Source organism: Pieris brassicae, chromosome 3 (assembly GCF_905147105.1).
Source record: "Pieris brassicae chromosome 3, ilPieBrab1.1, whole genome shotgun sequence".
NCBI lineage: Eukaryota > Metazoa > Arthropoda > Insecta > Lepidoptera > Pieridae > Pieris > Pieris brassicae.
In genome coordinates, this window is record NC_059667.1 from 9,078,240 (window position 1) to 9,093,591 (window position 15,352).

Below are 15,352 nucleotides of genomic sequence, written 5' to 3' on the forward strand. Positions count from 1 at the left end.
TAAGGGATAATCTCTGTATCTACTGAACCGATTTTGAAAATTATTTTACCAATAAAGATATAGGTGTCAGTCTTTTTCGTGGTATTGCGGTTGAACGTACGCTTACGAACGCTGCCTCAACGATCAGACATATTGAATTCTAGAAAAATAGAGCCTCCAAGCCAGCGTCATAATTTTAATTGTATAAAAACAAGTCGAAATTAAAAAGCGCTGGACGGAATTTAGAGCGGTTTTCAGCAATATCTAGAATTATGAGGATTATATATTGTTAAAGGTTAGCCGGGCTGAAAGATAAATCTTTTTTTATGTGGCAAACGGGCACGGCTCATCTGATGTTACGTGATCCCGTGGCCACTCAATGCCAGTTGGTTCGCGAGTGCGTTGCCTTCTTTTAAGAATTGGTAGGTTTCTAGAAGGACCATAAGTCAAATTGGTTGGAGAATACTTCAGAGAGGCCATAAAAACTGCCATTTGTGGGCAGACGCATTCTGCCTCGACATCTGATGTCACTCACCTGCAGGTAATACGTACAACTCCTCTGAACACTCTTCATTGTAAATGCGGTAAATGTGATGAACAGATACATTATACATATGTATATATCATCATAATTTGCAGAAACTATACAATTTGTATGAAAAACTAAAAGGCTAAAAGAATTCTTATTTCCGAACCAATTCGACTTAGGGTCCTTTAAAGAACGTACCAATTCCTTCCTTCTGGCAATGGGTCCATGGGCGGGGGTAAAATCGGATGAGCCTCCTGCCCGTTTGTCTTCTATAACATAAAATAATATATATAGATAAATACAAATACACATATGAATTGAATACCTGAGTGGTATCATCATTCCCCATATCGTTCTTCTTATCTTCCTTCTCTTTCTCCGCCTCCAACTTTGCATCCGCTTTCTTTTTCTTACGAGGTTTTTTATCTTTTTTCATACTTAACAATCTATATAGCTCATATCCTATCATGAGGACACCACCTGACGTTGTCCAATCCTGAAACCATTTCAGAATATTTATTAATGACTTAATTCAGATAATTATTTATAACTAGCGGACCCGACAGACTTCGTTCTGTCAAAAAGATTTAAAATGTGGCAGTTTTTTGTTCCTACCAATTTTATAGTCGGCGCAAAAAATTCTCCTGAACAGAACCGTCACCCTGATGATAGGGTGATGTGCGAGGTTCAGCTCGGGTGACCAAAGTATCTTCGCTTCCACGAACTTTGGCCACTCTTCTGTGACCCACTAAATAACCCCGACTGGGATATTTTCCTATTAGTAGGTATGTATTTAAATAATTTTGCACATTTATAATAATAATTCAAAATTCTTATATCAAATTAATAATTCAAAAATTAAACCCTTTTTTAACGCGATTTGTTTGACAGATGTAATAACGTGAAAACGTCGCATGCCGAAACTAAAATAAAATAAATAATATCGCGAAGCCAACCAATTCGCGATATTGTCACTTTTGTTAAGTTTCGGAACGCGACAAAATCCTCCTACGCAAACACGCACACTGTTTTGATAGATATGATTGAATTTGAACTTTGTGCAGCGATAATAAAGTGCAATAGACTCTTTGCCGTTAGAAACACACCTACATTGCTTACACAACAGTGAGTGCTTGTAATTTATTATTGAACATCAATAAAGTTCAAATTGACTCTAGAAAACGTTTGTATGGGAAATAGGAAAGGGCTGTTTTTTTCTCGCCTTTTATACCTTTCCTAGACCTCCACGAACATTTCAAGACTAAGATAAGATAAATCCGTTCAGCCGTTCTCGAGTTTTAGTGAGACTAACGAACAGAAATTAATTTATATATATATAGATAATTACAAAAATAAAAATACATCAGAGGCGCTACAAGCTTTTTAATTTTAGGCTTCTTTCTGTATCTGTTTCATGATCATTTGTCAATGTAATAGACAAGACAATTCACTAAAAATGTTTTCTGCTATACAACATTCTTTGTTTGTTTTTGCTATCGTAACAAAAGTCACGATTACTTAAGATGGTGGTTAAGTATTCTTAAATTTTACAATTTTCCGTGCAATTTTCTTTCATAAAAGCCTTCTCCTGACAATAACCAACACAACAAAACAAGAATTAGCGAAATTGATCCAGCCGTTCACGCGTGATGCCGTCACCAAGGGAAATAGGGATTCATTTATATATATATATATATAAATATATATATATATATTAGCACGTATAGAGTGTGTAAACAGTATGAATATAGATATACAAATACATGGAGTGATCATATAGTCATATAGTCGTAAGGTACAAGATCATCCATTGGGATTTTTACCTTAGTAATAATGAATTTACAAAGAAGTTTCACTTTTTACGCATGTACTTTTTTATTGTTAATTTTGTACTTTACCTTAACTACTTTGGCACGCATTTGTAGAGTTTTGTGACTATCATTTAACACATATATCGGGAAGTTCCTTGACCTGACTTCGCCGTGAGCCGCTAAGGGGCTGGTGGCCGCATCCACCGGAAGCCACATGTTAAATTCTGCAACCTGCAAAACAAATTAGTAATTGGTGACACGTCATTTATGTGGAATCAGCCAATGAAGTCAGAACCAATTGGACGTAGAGTCCATCAAAAGCGTACGAAGTCTCAAAAGGCCGGCAACGCATTCGTTAGCTTTTTGGCATTGAGAATGTCCATGGGCGGCGGTATCACTTAACTTCAGATGAGCCTGCCCGTTTGCCCCCTGTTCTATAAAAAAAAAACTGTAAAACGTTACGATGCGGGGCTTGAATTACGCGTTATTGTTAAGTTTCCAGTACTTTACACCAGATTATGGTAGGTTTTAAGTATAGAGTCACTGGGGTTGGTCACGGAACGTTTAACTATTGGATACAAAAACGTTACGGCGCATTTCATGGGGGGCTATCAAGTATCTCCAAATAGCGTGACGTAATACTTGAACGCTCCCTAACATGATGGCCTAAAAAATTCTTTCAAAAGGATTCCTCACGATCTTCCTTTACATACAAGTAATAAATGCGTACATCTAACAAGTTAGTTGGTGCCAGGGTTCGAACCTACGGACGTCAGGGATTAGTAGGACCGCCACTCAAAGTCAATGTCAAATATAATATATTCATATAGGTAACAGAATGTACACTTATGAACGGTAAAAAAAGGAACATACATTAAATGTTTCTAATTTTACATTTACTGCCAGTTCTCAAATCGAGGGCGTAGAATTTTACAAACTACAAACACTGGACTGACAACGCTGACTTATGAAGAAATCTAAAGTCGAGGGATTGGGACGTTTGCCTTTTTTTTATAAAGAAAACTATGAAAAAACTCACCCAATTCTGCAAAGTATTTATAGGCATAATACACAACACAGTTTTTGAACTAGTATGTCTCAGGAATATATCACAAAAGCAAACAATTTGTAATGTCTTTCCCAATCCCATCGAATGTGCCAAAATACATCCGAAACCGGTCGAATTGGAAAACCGCTCTGTTGACTCAATTATGTTATCAAAGAGAAATCGAACACCTCCAATCTGAAAATATATAGAAAAATATCAACAAATATAAAAAAAAATGTATTCATAATGTCCTAAGTTACAAATAATATTATTAAGTGATAAATAAATTATATTAGTTAAACTCCAAACAGATATAATAAAATATTTCTAAATACTTTCGAAACGTAAATTTTAGTTACTGTAAGTACTAATTGAAAATACATAAGTGAAACGACAAATAAAACTAAAAAATAACTAGTAAAATGTTTTTCATCATCATTCATTAATAACTGAAACGGAAAACAAAAATATCATAAATATAACGTATTTCTTATTTACTATAAGAAATAATTGAGAACAGTAACGAAACGACAAATTGAACAAAAATCAAAGTTAACATTGTTTTTATGAAAAAAAAAATAGAAATTAGTACCTTATTTAAAATTCTAAAAAAATGAGAAAGATACCAAAATATAATTCATTTTATATTACAGAGTCCCTTTGAAAGTAATTTTTTTTTAGTTAACATCAACATCACCATCATCATCACCAAGTTCTACCGCAAATAAAACAGAGTAAAAACATTATTTTTGTAATTAAAAAGACAATTATCATACATTACAAGTATATACATGTTCAACATGAAATTTTTTTTTCCTAAAAAATGAGTATTTATACCCCTGAGTCTAAATAAATAAAATTAATACCTGATGCGGTTTAATGATTCTTGCAATTTGTGGAGCTAAAAATATGTCTTCTTCATTTTCTGGATGTCCTATATTTATCTGTACCCTTCCTTGTTCATCCGGCATATTGTATGCATCATTTACATGAAGGCCTGAATATTAAACATCAATTTTAATATGTATGTTGCAACCCCCAGATAATTTTGTATCCGACTGTGAATCTTCATTACCAACCAAAACATATTGTTAATGGCTTCCTTGTTTGTTTGGAAGCATAATTAAGCCTCGTATTCATGGTAAACATTTGTTTAGAACAATTTTGAATCAACGTGTTGCGTAGCTGCCGTCAACATGTTGCTGGCAACACTGCGTGTTGCAAGACTTGACAACGGTGTGATAACGAGTTGTCGCCCGAAGAGCGGCAACATCAGTTTATCAACAATTGTTCACGTGTCTGGACGTTGTGATCGTTTATAAACATGACAGTAGTTAGGAGCAATAATAAAATAATGCTAGTAATAGAACGGATAGAAACAAATAGAACGATGTATTTGAAGAAATTTCTCAAGCTCAAAATATTCTCATTAAATTATCTTTCTTTATACACAATCTCTTTTTCCTTTTTGTATTAGAAATCCAATACGTAAGAAAGTGAGAACACAACAACACTACTTCCTCGGGGTACATTTAAACGCGGAACGCGTGTTAACAACCTATATTTACATTTTACATCAATGCATATTAGCTGCCTTTGAAATAAGGTCTTTTGTCATATAAAATGGTATTTAAAATAAAAAAATCCTTTTAACATAGTTTGTTTGCTGTTTAAAATAGATAACACACTAACACTCAGTTAACAATACAAAAATACATCAAATTTAAATCCTCAAACAGTATCTTTAAGCATGAAAAAAATAGTTAAGCAACAAAATGTGTCATATGGAATTTCTACCTGAATTACCAGGGTCCTCTTCAGCTTCAGGGCTAGGCGGAACTTCTGAATCCGACAGCATTATACAATCATCGGAATCAGATGATGATGATGACGACTCCTCACCGGTGCTACTATCAACTATTTCCACGACCTAAATGTAATCATTATTTTGATGTTTTAATTATAACTACTCAACATACTTTTATATTAAAAATTAAATGTTAATAAGTTATCATAATGGTAAATTTAAAAAAATGTAACTGGATTTTCTTATTGGTGAATTTGAATGTATGGCCGATTTAAATTCCAAACAACAACAAATCAATAATACAACAGCAGTGAGAATAATGGGTATTGACAATGCATTGGTTTTCTGTGACATTCTTTATAGTTTACAGAGTATAAAATAAACTTTTTCCTTCTTAGGATTACTTAAGAATATCTTCCGTCAAATATATAACTGTGAATTACCACCTTTGTACTTACTACTTATGTGATGTTTAAACCTTTTGTTACCAAGAAATTTCCAAGTTGAAATGAAATATATGAAAATATATTTGTTTACCTCCTTTTTCTCTCCCTTTTGCTCCAACTTTAACTTTTGAGTCAAAGCCGAGGCTGATGTAGTAGGTTTAGGTACTTTCGTCACTTCCAACTGGCCCTGCTTAGTGGTTGTCTTTTTAACTATTTCCCCAGAAGGTAATTTCACTAATACTGTGTTTGGTAAACTAAAACAAAGAATTAAGAATTAAAATTTAACTGCTATTAATAATAAAAAGTTAAACATCTTTAATAACTTTAATGAACCTAATTACAACACAATACAAATAATAACAGCTTTTTTAAACTTTTGTGAACAATAAGTATATGAAAGCTTAAAGCATACTTAAGTTTTTGTGCAGCTCCTTTCTTTAGTAATGATGATCCTTGTAAAAGCGATATGGTTTTTTGATGAATTTTATTTTGTCTATTTATAGCTATTTGTCTTTGTACCTGAAAAATAAAATCAATGCTTAAAGTTAAAATAATTTTAATAGTTACCTGGTGAATAGTATTTGCTAAATTTAAGGCACATAGGTGATCAGCCTTCTGTGCCTTGTGCTATATGCACACTAACATATCCTATGGGATTATTACTTTGAGATAACCTAAAACATAAATATGAATCTATGGCCAGGGCAAAAAAGATGATATAACTACATCAGTATGATAACGTAACTTTGCCCAGGCATTTCACTTTTGTTTGATCAAAGCATAATATTATATAGCATTCCTTGATAAACTGACTATCCAATCCGACCATCCAAATAGTAGTTTCTGAGATAACCATATTTAGAAAACAAACTTTTCAGATTGCTTATATAAGTAGACATTATTATTACACATTCAATGATGGTTAGCTACAAGTTTACCTCTCTTATGATTCTCTGTTGCTCTTGAACTCTGGCTAAACGCTCAGACTCCTGCCTTTGAGCTGTCAATGTTGATGCATCTAAATTCTTTTCATCCATTACTTCCCTGATGTTGCGGCGAACATTCAATGCACTTGAATTAAGCTTTTTCTGTAAGAATATTTATAACAGTATATAATTTCAACATCAATTACTGAAAAAACTGTCAAAATTTTCTTTTATTTACTTTAAAACCAAATTATAATACTATTTTTTAAGGAAGCGGTGGATTGTAAAAGTAGAGCTAATGGATTAGTATTAAATGCATTAATAACTTTATAAACAATATATAAGTATAAGGCAGCAAGAAACATTATTTAAGAACCTAAAATCAGTGAAAACCAATTATATATAACAAATTACAATTTTAGCACAATACAAATTAGTATTATTTAATTTAAACAGTATTAAATACAGTTGAGAAAGAAATACTATACCTCATCTTCTTCATCTTCCGCTTTATTACTATCATCTTCATCTTCTGTTTTATTTACTGGGTTTACACTTATTTCTCCCATGTCTTTTAACTTTTCTGTAATATCAAAATTCTGGCTACTACTACTATCTTCTTTAATATCCAATAATTCTTCAGAAGTCTTTTCTGGACACAAGTCGCTTTCTTCAACCTCAGTTATTTCAACATTTTTTGACAAATCTAGCCCACTTTCATCAATTATATCACTAATTGAAAGGGTTTTAGGTTCTAACTGCTGTTCCGATGATGTTGGTTCCAAGGTCACAGAACTTTTTGAATCTGCTCCCTTTAACTTAGCCTCGACAAAGTCACCAGTTTCAGGATCAATATAGCTCTCGTTTTCTTCACTTAACTCTTTCACTGCACTAGGATCTACAGTAAATTCCTCTTCTGATAAACCATCACTATCAGTATTGTTTTCCTCACTAGAAAAATCACTAAATTCTAATAAATCATCACCACCTAAACTTCGTATCTTTATACCAGTGTCTTTTTTAAGTTTTTTAGTAAAGTCGTGGAAATTTCGTACAGCTTCTATTTTTCTCTTCTGGCTCATGCGTCTCGGTTTTGCTGCCGGCCGCCGACGAGGGTTCATAGCGGCAGCTTGCGCAAAATGAGCGCGTTGTATTCTAGCGATTGTTTCATCTTCGTCCTCACTGTCCATCATATCCTCTTCAGACATACTGTCTTCTTCCGGATTGTTTGTGTTTCCTAATATCGACATTTTTCCATGAGCGTTATTTCATTGTAAACAAATCATTCCGATGCTTGTCTTTTTAGTATCCTCCAAGATGAATTGTGTGACATTAAAGTCTGTTAATACTTTATAAACACTGAGTGGTTACCAATATGAATTTATTATTTACTCTTTAAAAAGATCCACTTCTCATACATGAAAATTAGAGGATCATTCTTTGTACACTTTTGGCGAGATGAGATGTTAAAGGCTTGAATAGGAAAATAATGTATTCATCAAACCCAATCCATTGTATTTTTTTATAAATTGTCACTGATCAAGAAAAGTTTGTAGTAATATTACATTTAACTTTAATTTATATTATTATAAACTACTGCAATTAAAATTTCGGAAGCCATTACTTCCGCAATAAATAGCATTTGCCTAAGTATACTATTATTACCTACAAAATTATTGTGTATTCGATGAGCGTGTTTACAAAAATTGCTCAATTTTCACCTTGGTAATCTAAATTTTGTCAAAATAAAATGTAAGGTTCATTTTCGGACTTGCATAAGTCATAATTTCCTTATTATTTGTTAAATGCTCCTAAAATAATTCAAAAGAAAAAGGACTTTAAAGACATCTCATACAAAACAAAATTTCCTACGGCAATAATTTTTGTAAATGGCAACAACTAACAAGATGTCCCTGTGCTTGTACCATCTAACTGTCATTACTTTGGCTCTACAGTCTATGTCTGCCATTCGTCGAGTGTTTCATTTAATCACACTTCACAGATTAAATCGAAATATAACGTTTCTACTTTCTACATCGTATTTTTAATACGTGTTGTATGCAACACAAATATGACAAATATATACTTTTATGTTATTAAGTTAAATAGTTATGATAAGTCGTCAAGTGTTGATTAATTATTAATCAAATGTATTTCATTATTAATCTCCAAAGCAATCATTAATTCAGAAGAACAGACATTTTAAAATTATAATTTCATAGTATGACCAATTTTATTATTTATTTTCTAACTTACAAACATACAGGAAGTAAAAGATAATATTCATTATGTATATTCTTAACACATAAATTTGTTAAATGAAACAAAAAGGTACTGATCTATATTTATTTACAAACTTCCATTTCACTATTTACTTAAGCAACTCCTACAAGACGATTTTCTCTGATGCGTAAGCGTCGTTCACGTTCAAACTCTTTCATACGTAGAACATAACTAAAACAAAAACACTAGGTAAACAAAACTAACAGGTACATAACATAAGTTCTAATGACATCAATCAGCTTCAGTGCCTAAGTTAATTAGACACTGGTTAATAAAATGGATTATAAACAATATATAACTCAAAATTAAAAGCTTACTCTTGGTGTTCACAGTTCAGATAGTTATGTTTCTCGTGGGCACATTTGTACAACATTGGCCATTTGTTATAGCGACACACTTGGTATTCCAATAAATGATCTGAACAATAGTCGCGATATTTCGGCGGAATTTTTGCAGATACTAGGTGATCTTCTGGGACAACCATTTCTGCAAAATATAAACAAACTTTTGGTGGCATTTGGTAATCAGTGAGGGTGATATTACATAACCCATAACAAATACACTTTAAATTGAATAGAGATTATTCGGTTGGAGTATTGAAAAAAAACTTGACATACATAACAAGATAAATCTACCTCGTTGTTTTCTTTCGACTGTAAACCCATCTTGATGATTAAAAGTTGGTTTATCATCCATATAAAGATCTACATTTCGGGCATTGTACGACCCCAACATTTGGCCCATTGTGGTGAGATATTGTTTTTAAATGAGTAACTTTTGCAATTTGAAACCCTGAAATAAAAAGTACAATAATATGTGATACTAAAATTTTGATAATATATTACGAAAAATTATGAATTGAAATTTTAGGATTGACAGTTGGTCATTAATGAAAATTGACTTTCATGCACAGAACAATAATGGATCGAGCTATAGAGGCTAAATGTTATGTACAGACTAGGAACTTAAACTTCGAAGTGTAAATGAAAACGTTGCATAAACGTATCTGGACGGAATTATTTCTAGTTATTTTAATATAATATAAAAAAAAACTTTATATCAAATATATCCAAAGGTTTTCATTATAAGCATTTAATTTTGAACAAAATTGCTTCGTGTTATTTATATATTATCTATGGCCACAGGTGGCCATTTCGAATAAGATATCGATACAGGCCTTTAATCTGTTTGGTCTATCTATGGATTTAAGGGCCAAGGGTAATTTCGCCCCTGCCTGCTAGCAATTTTTTTAAAGATACTCATTGTCGCCGTGTCTTTTAGAGCAGGCCATGTCCTCTAAAAATGACCATAATTTGAAGTCTTAAGGGTCAGGGTCTGGGCTACATGAGGACCAGTCTTCGGCTCTTATAAAGGCCGGAATGTTGGTTTCAAGTCAGGCTTGGGTGGTTGTGCCTTGTGACCATGTGAAAAATCCTGATGGTAAAACTACGGTATAATTTTAAAAAGTGTATTGCTGAGAGGATTCACCACATGATCCAAGACTGTATCTTGATACACTTTGGCTGAAGTTTTCACTCCTTTGTCACAAAAATGTACTTTTGTGACAAAGGCTCCGTGATAAGACACGCCTCACCAAACCATCACTGATGTAGGATGATGACCACATTGTACCTTTCCCACCACCTGAGTAGCTCCTTTAGAACTGTGAGTATACACTTTATCATTTGCTTGTTGTAGTGTTCTTCAATCGTGAAAACGTTTATAGCTTGTATGTTTTTCATAATTTTCACGTAAAAGTTTTTTATGGCCCGAAAATAATGGATAATCCTTGAAGTCATATTTACTCTTTTTGCATCTCAATAGCAATAACTTCGTAGTGGAATTAGATAAAATTATGTATTACATTTTGTAAACTGTATGAACTTCGCATTTTTTTAAATAGCTGGCCATTTACGTTTTCAAATTTTCAAACTATGCCAACTTTATTTTGGTATCACATTTCATGTCAAAAACTCAAGTTCTTATTTTGATTTTAAAAAAAGTATCTTAATGTATTCTAGTAATATAGTCTATCACGAATGAGATGACACCAAAAACGCCTCAAATTTCATTACTTTGTGGCCGTTGTGCACATGAATGTGAAGTAAAGTAAAAATAACGTATGTATTATAATTTATAAAAAAACATCATATTTTGGGTATCACTTGGAATTGTTTTTTTATATTTTTTTCTGAGCGCTGGAGAGCTGTCCCGTGCGGGGTTCAAATATTATCATTCTTTCTGGGAAACCCTGTATACAGGATGGCTAAAAGTCGTGGATCAAACGCAAACAATGATATCACTTATCATATGCTTTTTATTTGATGTCATAATAGATTAAAATCACAATTATCTCACCGCCAAATTTAATAGGTAACGGACAGTATGGTTAATTAGATACGGTTTACACATTATAACAATCGATTAATATTTTATTACTATGCCTATTTTACTCATTACAAATATTCTTTGATTTTAGTATTCAAAAATTGATCATCGCCTGCATCTAAATAAACAGTATAAATCATAGAAAGTAATACTTTTTTAGACAATATTTCCTTAATTGTGGGCCTTTTGTCTGGCAACACTGACAACATGGCGTCAATTAAATCTTGAACCCCTCTCTCGTAGACAGACAAGTCAATAGGAGCGACACTTCCGCTAGTTATTACTTTTACGAGGCCCATCAATGACTGAAATAAAAAATAGAATATTGTATTATGATTGAATGTAATCGGTCATATATGGATGTGAGCACGTTTAAATGAATGACATTAGCGATCGCTTTGTTACGTAACTATTTTCATTCAGATTCGTTAAATTAAAATTGTCTTAGATTTAACCTATGTGTTGAATAAATGCTTCATAATGGAAACGGCTGAAATGTGGCGTTTGATCCCTTACCTCAGCATCAAATGCTCTTTTATGTGTACACATTTCATAGAGCAGGCACCCAAGAGCCCAAATGTCACTTTTCGTGTCGTATGGTTTGCCCTCACACAGCTCTGGTGCCAAGTAATAAGGTGTTCCAATAACTGTAGAGGTTTTCTTAGCACTGAAAATTTTGTTGTTTTTCATTTGTCATAAGATATTTTTTAAGTTTAATTTTGGGAGAGAAAGTATATAGTAGTAAAAATCTAGTCTAGATTAGCGTTTAAGTCTGCGATGCTCAGTCATGATCTCAGAAGAGGTTTTCTTCCTAAGTGCACACCACACCTGCTCTTACGGTGAAGGAGCATATCATGAGGCTTGTCTTATTCCTAAATATTAACAACGTGCATCATTTTCAAAATACCTATAATACCTATTTGCCTTTAAAAAACAAGACATACACAATATTCCACCCGGGACTTTGACGTCCGCTGTTCCATTACAGAGCGTTTTTAACACAATTTTTTCCGGACACCCCACTATGTGGATCCAGCTGCCCTCTGAAGTATTTCCAAACCAATTCAACGTAGGGTCCTTCAAGAAAGAGCGTACCAATTCTTAAAAGGCCGGCAAAGAATTCGTAAGCCGTCTTGTATTGAGAGTACCCATATCTCTTAATATCAGATGAGCCTACAACCCGTTTGTTCTAAGAATTTTAGGCCGAAATAAAGGAATGTAGCACAATGTATGTACTTATGTTTTTATTATAAGAATAAGTAAATCAATAGACCTACCTTTTCAACAAATTTGTATACCAATAAAACAATGAGCGAATCGAAAAAAATATATTAGGCTATTTTAGTACATTACCTTGCTAACATTTTGGATATACCAAAATCTCCAATTTTTACCAGAACTCCGTTCTTTCCACTAAGCAGAATGTTCTCTGCCTTCAAATCTCTATGAATTATATCCAATCCATGTATGTAATTAACTCCTAATAGAACTTGGCAATAGTAAAATAGTATTTCCTAAAAATCAAGAAGATTATAAAGTTGGACACGTTGGGGTATGAACTAACTAAATCCCGGAGGCATGCTGAGTGGAGCTCATAAACTGTCCTCCGACAGCAGTCGCTAAATCGTTAGTAGTAAAAATGTAATTATTATTGTTTGGTATCTATAGTGTAAATAAATAATATAAAGACCCTTTTAAAATGTGAGTTAACTGAAATGTTTATATTGCAAGTAATATTTTTGGTAAACCTAATTTCATAAATATATTATAGGTGTCGAATTCTAGATTGTCACATTAAACTTAAATCTAGTTTGAAGGGCTGTCACACGATTTTTACTACATGAAGCTTGACATAGTTAACAGCTGTCAAGAAGACATTGTGAATTGAGAGTGAAGCTTACGACTAATGTCAGCTCTAAGTATGACCGTATATCAAAAATGTATTGATACAAATATTTTTATGCTTCTCGTTGTTACATAAATTGTTCCTAGAATAGTACATACCTCTTGCTTTATAAGCCTCGGACATTTCTGGTACATAAACTCCGCTAAATTACCACCTGTAGCATATTCCATACATATTAATACATGACTATCGGTATAATGGCAGTTATAGAATTTTATAATATTCGGATGATTCATGGTCGCTAGAATGTTAACTTCATTAGCGCAATCCTGTAGGAAAATAAGACAAATATAAAAGTAAAAAAAAAGACTTTTAACAATTAAAAATACAACGATTTAATAATTTGAAGTTTGGTAAAAAGAGGGGTGAACCCTCTTTACTATTAACTTTTAAAGCTATTCAATATTAAGAAATATATTTTTATTTCACGACGTGATTTTATTTTATAAGATTATCCGGACACGACATCAATCAATCAATACTTAATTATTTAATTGTAGTGAAGTTAATTCTCCGTATGTGTCAGTATGTATTTTAGAAACTAGTTTTGTTATTGCATAAATATTGAATCTATATATAAGTTTAGTTTATTAATTTATTTTACAATATAATACAATCTTAATCATTGTATATTACATTTGAAAACCACTGTGGTTTATATGAATGTAATAATAGGAGTCTCGTCAGGAGCGCGATGAATGCATAAAAAACAATTTTTTAACTTGTTTTTTATGTTACTTCACGTTAGGCTATCTAATAACTGACCGGTAAGTCCATTTATTAACAGCGGTAATAAATGCCTCATCGATCTCTCACCATAGACTGTTTGCTCTCAAAGTACAGAGCCGAATTAGCGTTAAAGCTATGGTCTGTACATATGCTCAATCCGTTTTTTTGTTAATCTCGAAAAAAATGCTCGACTAGAGACAGTAAGTAAGTCACATCTTTTGTTTGTACCGCGCGCACACAATTACAGTAAAAGCCAAATATAGAAAACAATTTAAAGACATACAGTTACGACTGAAACCACTAGAACAAGAATCACTCAGGAGTATTCTTTCCGTTCAACATACTGAAAAATCTAAGAATACCCAAGAAGTATATAGTAACATAATACAGCTAATTAAAACCAGTGTCGAAAAGTCACCTGGCCGCTTCTGGCCCACGACATACACGAGTGAAACCGGATGGAGGAGGCCTATGGCCACCAGTGCAAAAACTAGACCCTGAAGCCTAAATATTTTTAGGATCTATATAAATGAACTTTAATGTGTATAATTAAGATTCGGAAATATGATAGGATAATTATATGCGAAATACATATTTTCCCGTCGTGGACCATATTATTCACTGTTTAAAAAGTTCCCTGTCTTCATTTTTATATGACTCGAGTACATATTTCAAGACATGTTTGAGGATTCGCAGTAGAGTTTATATACTACTTCTACATTGGGTAAATACCGTAATTAATAACGAAAACTTAATACCTTATGATGAGCCTGCATCTTGACATTCAATTCAATATCTTTAACAATAGTCAACGATTTGTCCTTTTGCCGTTCACATAGAAACACACTTCTACAAAGAAAAAGGTTTTACAAAAAAATTACATGTTTTTAGAAATACACTTACGTACCCATAAGTTCCTTGGCCAATACTTTTTAATACTTTTAAATTGAATCTTTTGAAACGTTTATTGATATCCATTTTAGATTGCGGTCACGTCACGGAAAGATTACAGTCGGTACTTACGGTCACATATTTTGAGCTACCCTCATCCTCGATAGTTAACATGTTTTTGTCAAGCACAGATTGCGATAAGTACGAAATATACATTGGTGTATCTATATAACTTAAATACTATGTTAACTCTGTCTTAAAGGTTCTTAATTCGTCGGAATATTTTTGTATGTTTGGCGATTTGGAAAATATTTTTGTATGTTTGGCGATTTGGAAAATGTTTTTGATATAGTAAATATTATATTTTGATTTTTATATCTCTCTTTAGAATACGGGTGGGAAGTGATACAATAGGTTCATCTTATTGTACTCGCGTTTAGTGTGGTGGGTGAGAATCTCGGTATTTGCTGCTCCTCGAAGGATATCCAATCAAATACGACTTAGGGTCCTTCAAGAAAAGAGCGTATCAATTGTTAAAAGGCCAGCAACGCGCTCGCGAGCCTTCTAACAATGAGTGGCCATGGATATAACAAATAATATATATAAATA

General features: G+C 32.8%; 3 protein-coding genes across 3 annotated transcripts in view; all 3 read right to left on the minus strand.

Annotated features, from left to right (window-relative positions):
• Window positions 1-8,227, minus strand: part of LOC123706690 (helicase ARIP4) — a 29,322-nt gene extending 21,095 nt beyond the window's left edge. Inside the window, exons 1-9 of the mRNA XM_045656036.1 lie at window positions 7,035-8,227; window positions 6,559-6,708; window positions 6,033-6,139; window positions 5,712-5,874; window positions 5,165-5,297; window positions 4,234-4,364; window positions 3,359-3,562; window positions 2,407-2,550; window positions 834-1,004 (exon numbers count right to left, since the gene is read on the minus strand). Of these exons, the coding sequence (XP_045511992.1) occupies window positions 834-1,004; window positions 2,407-2,550; window positions 3,359-3,562; window positions 4,234-4,364; window positions 5,165-5,297; window positions 5,712-5,874; window positions 6,033-6,139; window positions 6,559-6,708; window positions 7,035-7,796 (1,965 nt within the window). The 5' untranslated portion in view covers window positions 7,797-8,227. The remainder of the gene's footprint in view (window positions 1-833; window positions 1,005-2,406; window positions 2,551-3,358; window positions 3,563-4,233; window positions 4,365-5,164; window positions 5,298-5,711; window positions 5,875-6,032; window positions 6,140-6,558; window positions 6,709-7,034) is intronic.
• A 651-nt stretch (window positions 8,228-8,878) lies between these two features.
• On the minus strand, window positions 8,879-9,722 carry LOC123707145 (NADH dehydrogenase [ubiquinone] 1 beta subcomplex subunit 7-like). The gene is made up of 3 exons (XM_045656959.1): window positions 9,465-9,722; window positions 9,147-9,315; window positions 8,879-9,000 (listed from the first exon to the last, which is right to left on the minus strand). The coding sequence occupies exons 1-3, from the start codon at window positions 9,571-9,573 to the stop codon at window positions 8,922-8,924; spliced, it is 357 nt and encodes a 118-aa protein (XP_045512915.1). The 5' UTR covers window positions 9,574-9,722; the 3' UTR covers window positions 8,879-8,921.
• A 1,406-nt stretch (window positions 9,723-11,128) lies between these two features.
• On the minus strand, window positions 11,129-14,868 carry LOC123707177 (serine/threonine-protein kinase Nek8-like). The gene is made up of 6 exons (XM_045657017.1): window positions 14,760-14,868; window positions 14,611-14,701; window positions 13,222-13,392; window positions 12,571-12,731; window positions 11,734-11,884; window positions 11,129-11,522 (listed from the first exon to the last, which is right to left on the minus strand). Exons 1-6 carry the CDS (start codon window positions 14,828-14,830, stop codon window positions 11,286-11,288), a joined length of 882 nt encoding a protein of 293 aa, XP_045512973.1. The 5' UTR covers window positions 14,831-14,868; the 3' UTR covers window positions 11,129-11,285.
• Window positions 14,869-15,352: the final 484 nt, after the last annotated feature.

Coding starts and splice junctions, on each gene's coding strand:
- LOC123707145 (XM_045656959.1), bottom strand. CDS start 9,573: ATGGGCCAAATGTTGGGGTCGTACAATGCCCGAAATGTAGATCTTTAT. Junction 9,316..9,464: donor AGTCGAAAGAAAACAACGAG/GTAGATTTATCT, acceptor TATATTTTGCAG/AAATGGTTGTCCCAGAAGAT. Junction 9,001..9,146: donor CTGAACTGTGAACACCAAGA/GTAAGCTTTTAA, acceptor TTTTTGTTTTAG/TTATGTTCTACGTATGAAAG.
- LOC123707177 (XM_045657017.1), bottom strand. CDS start 14,830: ATGGATATCAATAAACGTTTCAAAAGATTCAATTTAAAAGTATTAAAA. Junction 11,885..12,570: donor ATATCCAAAATGTTAGCAAG/GTAATGTACTAA, acceptor CAAAATTTTCAG/TGCTAAGAAAACCTCTACAG. Junction 11,523..11,733: donor AAAGAGCATTTGATGCTGAG/GTAAGGGATCAA, acceptor TTTTTATTTCAG/TCATTGATGGGCCTCGTAAA.